This window comes from Ciconia boyciana, chromosome 2 (assembly GCF_034638445.1).
Source record: "Ciconia boyciana chromosome 2, ASM3463844v1, whole genome shotgun sequence".
In the NCBI taxonomy this organism is placed as follows: Eukaryota; Metazoa; Chordata; class Aves; order Ciconiiformes; family Ciconiidae; genus Ciconia; species Ciconia boyciana.
In genome coordinates, this window is record NC_132935.1 from 46,172,086 (window position 1) to 46,183,545 (window position 11,460).

An 11,460-nucleotide genomic window follows, 5' to 3' on the forward strand; every position below is an offset into this window, starting at 1 on the left:
CAGCCTTTCCCCCTCCTCAAAAAAAAGTGGGGGTTTTACAGTTTATCAGCTCTTTCAGCATGTTCTGCACCCCACTTTCTGACTATATAAGGACAGAAGGAGCTTAAACACAGCGAGCAATATAGAAGCTTGTCACTGCACTTTTCCAGTGTTTCTGAACCCTGTATTTCTCATGTACAATAAAGGCTACAGCATTTCTTTCTCCTATGGCTTCAGACATCTTCAAAGAGAGCCACAATCACCTTCTTTCCACTAGCAGTTTGAGTCTTTTTTCCCCTTCCTTTACAACACGATGTTACAGAAAGAGGTGTTAGGGTCTTTTTCCTGTCTTACATTCTACCACTCCTTCACCTCACAGACTTTAAAGTGGCTAAAGGAAGAATGTGAGGAATTATAAATTTTACTAATACTTCACATTAAAACAACACAAAACAAAAAACCACAAAAACCCACATCCCAAAGAAACACCCACCAAACACACCATAAGCAACATTGAACACCAGTTTGTTATTAGAGGCCAGAAATAAGTCAGACCAAACACTGATTAAATCTTTATTAATAAAAAAAAATCTTAGTATAAAAAATAGAATAGTTTGTTCTGTACACTTAGAGAAAGGGCAAAGATTAAACTACAGAATAGCAGTAAAGATATGTAACAAGTCAATTTAAAGATCCCTGAAACAATGTTTTCAGAATTGTATTGTTTTCTGTTGCCATGTGCCTTGCATTTATGGTCTCCACCAAAGCTATAAGCTTCCTGAAGCAGTCACTTGATACACTTTGGAGGCCTATGCATAACCATGACAACCATTAACCTATAATGAAAAGTGTTTGCTGTATTAATGTTTGCTATTGTTAGTTCATCCAGTGATGGACAAAGGTCAGGTACGTTTAGTGACAGTACATCAAGCAGTTGCACAGCTAACTTACAGAAATATCATCCAGCCAAATACTTGTTATGTTCTATGACCTCTGATGCATTTCAGTCATACCCAGTAGAATAAACAATCTGATGTACTGCTTTGCCATGCTGAAGACCAAATGAAGCTATGTTACAGTATCTTTCAAGATCATGAATCATAACAAAGGTAGACTTGGTTAATAACATTAATGTGATTACTTTGAGTTGAACACTTTGCTAGACCTAGCACATAACTAAGCTGACAGACAGTCGTGAATATTGATAGGATTAGTCACTTGAGAACAAGTAGTTCTTTAAGCTACAGCAAAGCAGGTGAGCATAATCTAAAAGTAAAACAGAGCTAGTACTATCAACTCTGATTAAGGTTGCTCTTCAGCTTGGAAGATGTCAGTGTCTGTTAGGATTACTGGTTTCTTGTCCATCTCTTATTCTGTCCTCAAACACCAACATGCGTAGATATGAATGAAAGTTGTACCTGAGTATCTGAGGTTGGGATCTATGCACCCTGCTCAAAGAGACCATACTAATCACTGTTTCTTTGTGTTTCTTCAGGCTTTCTAAAAGCAAGCTATTAACAAGCATTATTGTAAACTTACTCCCTGTAACTGGTACACAAATACTTGATAGAAAACATATACCATAGAGCAGTCCTACTCTGCTCTACATACCTGAATCTTGTTTACATCAGTGTGACTGCCTATAGAGCTGGTATCTTAAAGGTAAAACTTAACAATATCACCCATTGCAAAGTCATTCAATACACATGCTTCTCCTAAACCTACAATATCTTACTTTCACTGTCATTTTTCTCTAACTGTCCAAGTCATCAGGATGTTTAATCCAGGTAACTTCCATTAGAGAGACATCTCAAATTATAGCAACTCTGTAATGAACAAGGTAGGCCATGGACATGTCCATTAAGCAATATCATTTAAGCTATGACAAATATTTTGAAAATACACTTTTCCACTCTCCTAAAGGTTTTGTTTTCTTCTTGCAGCTGAACCCAGACATTAGGAAGATCCCAAGCCTCTTGGAAAAACAAGTCTGTACGTAGTATCTCAGTCAGTAAAGCCAGTATGCTGTTCTATTCAACTGTTGGTACTGCAGAAATATATATAAAGGTTATGAGTAGAATTATCATTATATTTTCCTCAAATATATTTATCTGCCTAATTATTGTTGAATGCATTCATATCAGCTTTTTAACATAAAGTAAAATGGGTAAACTGCATAAGTGGGTGTGCAAGTACTACAGGTAGAGGATTAAATAAATATCACTATAAATGTAGAACAGTAATAGTCACTAGCACCTGCTTAAATGTGAAGTAGCATGAGTTCATTTATTAAAATAAAAACATGGGAAGCTTCTATAGCTGTACACTTGCAGCATCTATTTAAGTCATCAAAATAGCATTGCACCCCCCAGATTGTTTTAGCTGATTACAACTTGTTTAGTAACACTTTTACCAAAAGGAAAATTGAATAAGTAAGTCATCCCCATCATTGTAAAAACAGGACTCACCTGCTTGCTGATAGTGTTTTTCTGCCAACAGTTGGAGGAGATGGTTCACTATGGAAAAAGCTTTTTATCCACCAACATTTATCCATTAATTCAGGTAACCCTGCAAAAGGAAAAAAAGCCCACACCATTAGACGCTTGCTGAACAACAAACAGGCAAAACTAGAAGACTGTTTGAAAGAAGGGAACAATACCATGAAATGCTTTGTCCTGGTCTGTAATGTTCACAGCATCTGAACAGCAGGAGGAGCTGGAAGAAACACTGGATTCTGAGTTCTGTCTTGCTGTTTGTGGAAGAAAAAAAATGTTTCAAGAGAGTACACTATTTCTATGCCAAGAATCTTTCAGACCTGCTGCTATCTTGGAGGCAGCATTCTAAAAGATAAGTTTACTTAACTACAAAGTCTAACTTCTCTATTTTATACACCATTCTACTACAGTTTTATATAAGTTGATACCTCAGTCTACTTACTCTTCACTTAAAAGCATACTGAGATCTGCTTGCATAGCTTTCACTGAAATCAGTGACAAATCTTATTATCATGTACACATTGCTATCAAGACAAATGAGTATTCTTGAATATTCAAGTCCAAAACAACCCAATTGCTATACTTTGCATTGTGATACAACTAAATACTATACTCTCACTACAGTAACCATGCTGTACAGAGGGATCCTAATACACCAGATAGTCCCTGGTTTGAGAGTGTATTTCACATATTTGGAAACAAAATGTAAGTTGATTTTGTGTTCTGTCTAAACCTGCAAAGTAAATATGAAGTACACCTAGAAGCCAGGATTCGCTGGGCTAACACTTTTTCTATATCATGTTTTATAATTAAAAAAAATAGATATTACATATCCCTAATGAACAATTCTAAACAGAAAAAAAAGTAGATTAATGACCAGAAGCTGATACTCATTAAAACTGAAGTTCCTTGATAGAATGAAAGACTCCCCAAGCAATTAAAAGCTACCAGGCAAAGACACCCTTTTGCCTCCAGCTCACCCAGACATCACTTGAAACACTTTCTGACTTTTCCTGAGCGGCAACAACCCGGACATCTCCTCGGGAGAGGCTCGGGGGGCTCAGCCTCCCTCCTCCAGAGGAGCCCCCCAGCCTGGGGGCAGGGGGTGCTGCGGGGCAGCTCCGGCCCCCCCGAGCACTTACTTCTGTAGTACTGGTTCTTGGCCAGGAGGCAGCCGGCGGAGGGTACCGAGGCCATGGCAGCGGCGCGGCGGGAAACCGCCTCTCTCCGGGAGGAGCCTGCAGGGGGAAGGACGCGCTTTGCCGAGGGGAGCCGCGCCCGGCGGAGGAGGAGGGCAGCCCGCAGCCCCCGGCACGGCCGCAGCGGACCGCCCCGGTCCCTGCCCTGCCGGCCCCGGCAGCTCACCTGCGTCGCCCAGGGAAAGCGGTCGTCGGGAGGGAAGAACGAGGTCGAGCTCCCTCCACAGCGAGTGCCGGCGGTGGCCCGGGCCGCCCCTATATGGGCCGCGGCGGCGGGCGGCCCGCCCCGGGGGCGGTGGGGCGGGACGGGACGGAGCCAGCCGCCGGCACGCTGCCGCCCTGCCCCGGCCCGGGCCGGGAGGGGACGGGACAGCCCGCCGCGGCCGCCGGGTCCCTGCGCTGGTCCCCTCCGTCCTTCTTCCGGGTGTCATCTCCGAGCACTTTTCTGGAGCGCGTTAAGCGGGGACTAGCAGCTGCTGCGTTAGTTAGTTACTCTCTGCCCTGTGGGGAAGGGGAAGAGGGGGATGAAGCAGCCAGGTACCTGTTTCAGTAGCGATTTTTATTTAGTTTATAAATATGCACAGTACTATGCACATACGCTGGAGAAGGTGAAGTGAAAGGAATGTTTTCCACTCTCACGGTAACAAGTAAAACCTGTCATGATCTAAGTCTTGGTAAAGTTAATACTAAGGCCCAGATCACCGTGTAAGTTTTGTCTTCCCATAGATAAATGCACAACTCTCTCTAAATTGTTGTAATCCTATCTCATGGCAAAACTTGTCCTACAATGTGTTACCTCACCTTTCAGAGTTGTCAACAGAAAAAGTAACAAAGAGTTTTGCCTATTTGGATTGCTCCTGCTCCACAAGGAAATGTTTTGTCATTGTTTTTTCATAGCAGGAGTTGTGGGTAAGAACACAGCCATGTGTGGTGTGTGATACCGTGTTATTGCGACACATCTGACTGCTGGGGTGGTGTGTCCTATCTCAAACGATAAGGACATAGTTCATAATAGCTCCTAGCCTATTTGTAAGAATATAAAGCATACTGCAGGGAAAAATGCCTGTAAAATAATACTCACACAACAGTTGTACCAGATAACCATAATGTATTTTCCTGGGCCTTTTTATTGACCTGCTGTCAGGGTCTTGACAACGTGGTGGACTTTCCTGAGCAAAACCTTTGTGAAATCTGCAAGACAGAAAATACTTTGCAGCTGGGTTGGTACCAAAGTTTAGCACCAGTTACCCTGTATGTTTATCTTGTTATGTAAAAAAGCACTGTAAGAGTAGAAAATTTTACATATTTTTTTGTAGCCCCTTCACAGCGTATGTCCCTACGTACTGTTGCAGCTCCGTGTTTCTGGATACCTAAATGTAACTGAACTATTAGCCCATTGTATCAGTCACCTCTTTTCCTGTCTTAACAATGAATTTCCGTTTTGAGGCTTGTTCTATTTTGGGGCAATAACCTTCTGCACCACCCCATTTGTTTTTTTCACCGTAAGTGCCCTCACACTGGGCACTCTGTTGATTTCTCAGATCCATTCCTGAAAGAAGGGAAGCTTCTCCCCAGAGAGCCGTAGGAAGTGCTCCTCTTGGGCCATGAGGGTGGGCATTTGTAGTGATAGCACTGTGTCCTAGACGGAGCTAGTAACATTATCATTTATTGTATCTGCCATTCTCTTTCAGATTTAATATCCTGTTTTAATCAACTCATAACTTTGTCAAGGCCATTACTTTGTCATAAAAACTGTTTAGGCTCTAACATGCCCATGGTCTAGGCATTGTATTTGGCAAGAAAGCAGACATAAGTGGTTCTCTTGCAATCCGCATGAATATCCATCCATATTGGAGCCACGCCAGAACACTCAGGAGCTGGGGAACACCAGGTCTGTGAAACTTCAAATTGCTTCACAGGTGCATACGTATTATTTTACTATATCATTTAGTGTACATGGTCACTTACCAGTTTTTTTCTGGAGCCCTGTTTCATGCATTGCACTGGAATAGAAAGTACTTAATGAGAAGTTTTCCACTGTTTCTCCCACTCGGTCTGGCATTATGTCCTATCTATTGTATTTTCTTCAAGTGATGCTCTGAATACAGAACTACAGATTTCGCCAATGTTTTTTCTTCCATGGTTATTTTGACAGAGTGCTTCTAAAATACTAGCACATTTATTTTCAAGCATTGCTACAAAACCAAGGCATGCTATTATCTTCAGTTAACAAGTGGGAATTCTGAGATCCAAAGGAGCTAAGATAAAAGAATCCACAAAGCTCAGGTGCCTCATATAAAAGCAATCTAGGACTATTTTTTTATAACTATTTAGCACTATGCCACACTTCATTTACCCACTTACAGCTCTCATTAATTTCAGATCCAGATTTAAGTACTCAGCACGTTGATAAATCAGATTCTCATGAGACATTGAAAAAATTGGTTAGTGGCCACCTATGATAAACGTAACTAACTCGCATAGCATCAATTACAAACTCAGGGGCAAGGTTATAATTTAGCTTTCAAGACAGCGTTCAATTGCCTTAACCACTGACCTGTTCTTTTCTCCCTGGAAGCCTTTGCTGCATTCACTGCTCAACTTCTGTCACAAACATGGGAGAAGTCCTACAAAATGCACTCTATAATCTCTTTAACTTCACAAGCTCAGTTCCTATCCATGCTTCATGCCAAAAGAGGCAGGGGCCCTATGAAATAAATAGTACATAATCCCCAATTTTCTAAAAATGCATTTACAGAAGGAACATTTTCAGCCTTTTGACTGGCTAGTATTGTGACCTTAACAATAGTGTTCATTTAACATTTGTGTATGCAAAACTTTAAAACGAATGAAACACTGAATTATATGTCATCCCGTGAATCATGGATACTTATCAAAAGTATAACTTAAATCAAAAGTATAGTATAACTTAAATCAAATTTTATACAAAAGTATAAATAAAAATATGACCCATTGAATAAATAAATCTTCCACCTAATCCTGCCAGGATTACCTGGTGTAACCCTTTTTTAGATGTTAAAAGTAAAACATCTCAGTCACAACAACAAAAACAAAAGAACAGTCTGTATTGAGCTTCACCTTGAAGCTGACCTGTTAATTATTCACTAGACACTGTTTATCTAATAAACTTAGCTACTGTTTCAGTTCTTGGAATATCTGTGAGCACGATGCCAATCTTTATGGGGACTTCTTTTGGGTGTTTTATTCTGTGTACTTTTGTGACAATTTTTTTACTTTTCCTTGTTACTTGACCTCATGGAAGAGTAGTGTGGGACTGGAAATTGTATAGTGTTGCTTCGTGGCTGTGTCCTTTGAATGATTGTATGGGTACTCTGACATTAATGTTTAGAGAGATGTGAACAATTTCAGTGAAAGCATATTTCCACATGCATATGGAGAAAAGTACATATTTGGCATGTGAGGGTAGAGTATTCCCTCCTCCCAAGCTTCTGGAAGAGCAGATTTTGCACTTTTTCATTGCTGTCATGGTTTAAACCCAGTCAGCAACTAAGCCCCACACAGCCACTCGCTCACTCCCCCCCAGTGGGATGGGGGAGAGAATTGGAAGGCTAAAAGTGAGAAAACTCGTGGGTTGAGATAAAGACAGTTTAATAGGGAAAGTAAAAGCCACACACACAAGCAAAGCAAAACAAAGAATTAATTCACTGCTTCCCATGGGCAGGCCGGTGTTCAGCCATCTCCGGGAAAGCAGGGCTCCATCACGCGTAACAGTGACTTGGGAAGACAAACGCCATCACTCCTAATGTCCCCCTTCCTTCTTCTTCCCCCAGCTTTATATGCTGAGCATGACGCCCTATGGTATGGAACAGCCCTTTGGTCAGTTGGGGTCAGCTGTCCCACCTGTGTCCTCTCCCAACTTCTTGTGCACCCCCAGCCTACTTGCTAGTGGGCTGGTGTGAGAAGCAGAAAAGGCCTTGACTGTGTGTAAGCACTGCTCAGCAATAACTAAAACACCCCTGTATTATCAACACTGTTTCCAGCACAAATCCAAAACATAGCACCATACTAGCTACTATGAAGAAAATTAACTCTACCCCAGCCAAAACCAGCACATTCTCCACCCCTTATTCCATACCGCTTAGGTCATGCTCAGGTCTCACACTATCCAATACATCCTCATTAACCACCCCTCCCCTTCCCATCCTTTGATACAATACAGAGATATCATTCCCTTAGTCTATGGACCACTCTTGTAAAATGTCCATAAAATATCCAGAAATGTCCACAAAATGTCCATTGAGTTCATTTAGTCCATGACTTTGGGCTCCATCTGTTACGGTGGTCACTCAGGACAGGAGAGGTGGTGTGTTGCATGGAGTTACTGGGCACCAAAGCCAGCTCAGGTCAGGTCACTGCTGCACTTGCACTGGTTCTTGTAAGGCTTGTCCTCCATTGGTTCAGGTGGTTCCTGCTATAGTAATTCCTATAACATGCAACTCAAATCATGGGTTACAACAATTTAAAGGTATTTCCATTACAATCTCCACCCTTGGTCCCTCTAGACCAGACTATAGGGTTTAAAGTTGCAATGAACTCCTCCCCTTACTCCTTGCTTGCTAACAACAAGGGGTTCCTGCTGTAGTAATTCCCATAACATGCAGCTCAAATCCTGGGTTACAACAATTTAAAGGTATTTCCATTACAATCTCCACCCCTGGTCCCTTTGGACCAGACCATAGGGTTTAACATTGCAATGAACTCCTCCCCTTGCCCCTGCTCTGGCTTGGACTTATCCACAGACTGCAGTCCCTTAGGGGAGCACCTGCTCCAAGTGGAGTCTTATCTGTGGAGCCACAGTCTCTCCAGGGGTATACCTGCTGTGGCATAGCCTTATCCACAGCCACAGTCACTCTGAGGTGCACCTATCCCAACGTGTCCTTCTCCATGGGCCAGAATGCCTTCAGAGATATACCTGCACCAGCGTGGCTTTACCTACAGCCACAGTCCCTTCAGGACTGTACTTGCTCCAACATGGCCTTACCCATGCCTGCAGTCCCTCCAGGGGTATACCTGCTCTGTTGTGGGCTTATCCATGGCCACACGCTTTGAGGTGCTCCAGCATGACCTTATGCACAGCCACTGATGCTTCAAGGTGTACCTGCTGCAGCATGGACCTATCCACAGCCACAGATGCTTCGAGGTGTACCTTCTCCAGCATGGACTTACCCTTGGGCCACAATCCTTTCAGAGGTATACCTGCTGCAGCACAGACATAGCCAGGGCCACAGACGCTTCGAGATGTACCTGCTCTGGCGTGGACTTATGCGCAGTCACAGACGCTTCGGGGTGTCCTGCTCCCACGTGGACTCATCCACAGGTCACAGTCCCTTTGACTCAAGTTCACACTGGAGTTCCAGCCTGTCCAGTACAGCAGCACAGAAACAGCAGTGATGCCCTGGCCATCTGCCAGCCCAGGCACATCGCCATTGCTGTTATCACAATGTTCCCAGACTCAGCAGAGTAAGAAGATCAGCAGTACAGCAGTACAGCAAGCAGGAAAAGCAAAAAACAGCCACTAATGAGCACTAAACTGTAATATACAGTAAGGCAAGCAAGCCCCATGGCAAGCACAGGAGCCTATCAATTAATAGCCAAACAACAGTAACAACTATAAATTTGATCTAGCACATTCTAATCAAATCTGTTGTTATCTTGAACCCTTCGAGCCCCATGTTGGGCACCAAAAAGGACTGTCGTGGTTTAACCCCAGCCAGAAACTAAGCCCCACACAGCCACCTGCTCACTCCCCCGCAGTGGGATAGGGGAGAGAATCGGAAGAGTAAAAGAGAAAACTCGTGGGTTGAGATAAAGACAATTTAATAGGGAAAGCAAAAGCCGCACACACAAGCAAAGCAAAACAAGGAATTCATTCACTCCTTCCCATGGGCAGGCAGGCGTTCAGCCATCTCTGGGAAAGCAGGGCTCCATCACATGTAATGGTTACTTGGGAAGACAAATGCCATCGTGCTGAATGTCCCCCCTTCCTTCTTCTTCCCCCAGCTTTATATGCTGAGCATGACGTCATATGGTATGGAATAGCCCTTTGGTCAGTTGGGGTCAGCTGTCCCACCTGCGTCCTCTCCCAACTTCTTGTGCACCCCCAGCCTACTCGCTGGTGGAGTGGGGTGAGAAGCAGAAAAGGCCTTGACTCTGTGTAAGCACTGCTCAGCAGTGACTAAAACACCCCTGTGTTATCAACACTGTTTTCAGCACAAATCCAAAACATAGCCTGATACGAGCTCCTGTGAAGAAAATTAACTCTACCTCAGCCAAAACCAGCACAATTGCCCAGTCTTATTGCCCATCCGCAATTAACATTTCAATCAAATTTTGTACAGAACGTATAAATCACTCTTATTTGAAGGGAATTGTGTCTTGATTTGACAGTATGACTCTCCATGAGAAGACTGAACTTCCCCAGGTAGTATTTTGTAATGGATGTATTAACATTTTCAGAGAACTTTCAGAAATATTTCCTTCATGCATCTTTCAGTAACTAATTATTTGCTGTCTCAGTAAATTGTTTTGCATACTTGTTCTGTCAAATTTTGAAAGGAGTCTGTAAAAAGAGGCTTGCATTGAAGAAATTAAGTAGGTCCACTATGTAAAGTAACAAACCTTTGCTATGCAAAAATTAGTTATCAAAACTTGTTTGTTTTTTTAGCTACTTCCAAGGACCAGTGCCGTCACTTACCTTTTTCATTCATTTGTTTTACTTTCAAATATTCCTCCAAACCAGACAACTCAGCAGGAATGCAGGGTTCATCTATCAAAACCAAGAGGATTTGAGGAATTGATGAAGAATTAAATGGCAGTGTGCAAGGTGGCAGGGGAATGGAAATTTATATTGTATGTAGCCTGAGAGAGAGACACAAGGCCATAGAGCTGCTAGGGAGAGCCTGAGCACAGAAGGGACAGAAAAAGCCTTTCTCTTCACCGCTGCAGTGTGTGGCACCACTGCAAATCATCAGCTTTGTAGTAATTACCACTCCCAGTAGTGAAGTGATTGCTTACTGGCAGTTCTGGCACTTTTTTTATTATTATTATTTTTAATCCTTACTACAAATGTGAATGGAATACTCTGAAAAAAAACATCTAGTGATGAGAAAAAGTTGGGTTTTTTTTTTTATTCCTGACCATTTAAGATATCAGATGAGATGACACTGAAAGCAAAGGGTAACTACTGAACTCCATGCAGCATGCCTGTGAATGATGCACATTGCCTAAAATGTCAGCAAAAGTAGGGAGAACACATATTTTGACCTATAAACTGCACTGCCAAAATACTGGAAAAGAGTATATGCGTTGCTGAATTGTTAGTACAACTTTGTGCACTTACAGTTAAATACATCAGGTGTTCAAAAGCTAACTGTTACAAGTTTCTCTTCATTCAGTTCCATGTCCTGTGTAGCACTACACTCATAAGAAAAGAAAAACATTTCAATGTGTGTTATTTTAGCTGTATTTTAGCATTTAATTGAAACACATTTCTCTTTGGATCCATATACAAGCTGCACAAGCCTGATAAAATTCTTCCAGCAAGCTACATCTTTTACATCTTTCTAAGGCAGCATATGAATACTTGGACTTTTTGTTACTTTCTTCTCTCAGGTATTCCAAAGAAGAAGCCTTAAGGTTCCAGCATGACCGAATATGGAGGTTATAAAGTGTATTCCTACAAAATAGAATATGTAATTTTATGGAATGTAATTGAATAAAGTTAAATTGAATCATAGGTATGTTTA

General features: G+C 42.2%; 1 protein-coding gene across 2 annotated transcripts; it reads right to left on the reverse strand.

Moving 5' to 3' along the window:
• Positions 1–538: 538 nt before the first annotated feature.
• Positions 539–3,963, reverse strand: PPDPFL (pancreatic progenitor cell differentiation and proliferation factor like). 2 transcript variants are annotated; one of them, XM_072852511.1, is made up of 5 exons: positions 3,840–3,963; positions 3,617–3,712; positions 2,639–2,728; positions 2,448–2,547; positions 539–2,026 (listed from the first exon to the last, which is right to left on the reverse strand). In XM_072852511.1, exons 2-5 carry the CDS (start codon positions 3,669–3,671, stop codon positions 2,014–2,016), a joined length of 258 nt encoding a protein of 85 aa, XP_072708612.1. In that variant the 5' UTR covers positions 3,672–3,712; positions 3,840–3,963; the 3' UTR covers positions 539–2,013. The 2 variants fall into 2 exon arrangements, with proteins under 2 accessions (XP_072708612.1, XP_072708613.1); XM_072852512.1 differs by having other exon boundaries at positions 3,617–3,927.
• Between the last annotated feature and the right edge of the window lie 7,497 nt (positions 3,964–11,460).

What these genes read in the sequence shown, in the direction of transcription:
- PPDPFL (XM_072852511.1), bottom strand. Translation starts at nt 3,671, where the DNA reads ATGGCCTCGGTACCCTCCGCCGGCTGCCTCCTGGCCAAGAACCAGTAC. An exon ending in CAAGAACCAGTACTACAGAA is followed by an intron (nt 2,729 to 3,616) that starts GTAAGTGCTCGG and finishes TTCCACAAACAG; the next exon opens with CAAGACAGAACTCAGAATCC. An exon ending in CCAGGACAAAGCATTTCATG is followed by an intron (nt 2,548 to 2,638) that starts GTATTGTTCCCT and finishes TTCCTTTTGCAG; the next exon opens with GGTTACCTGAATTAATGGAT.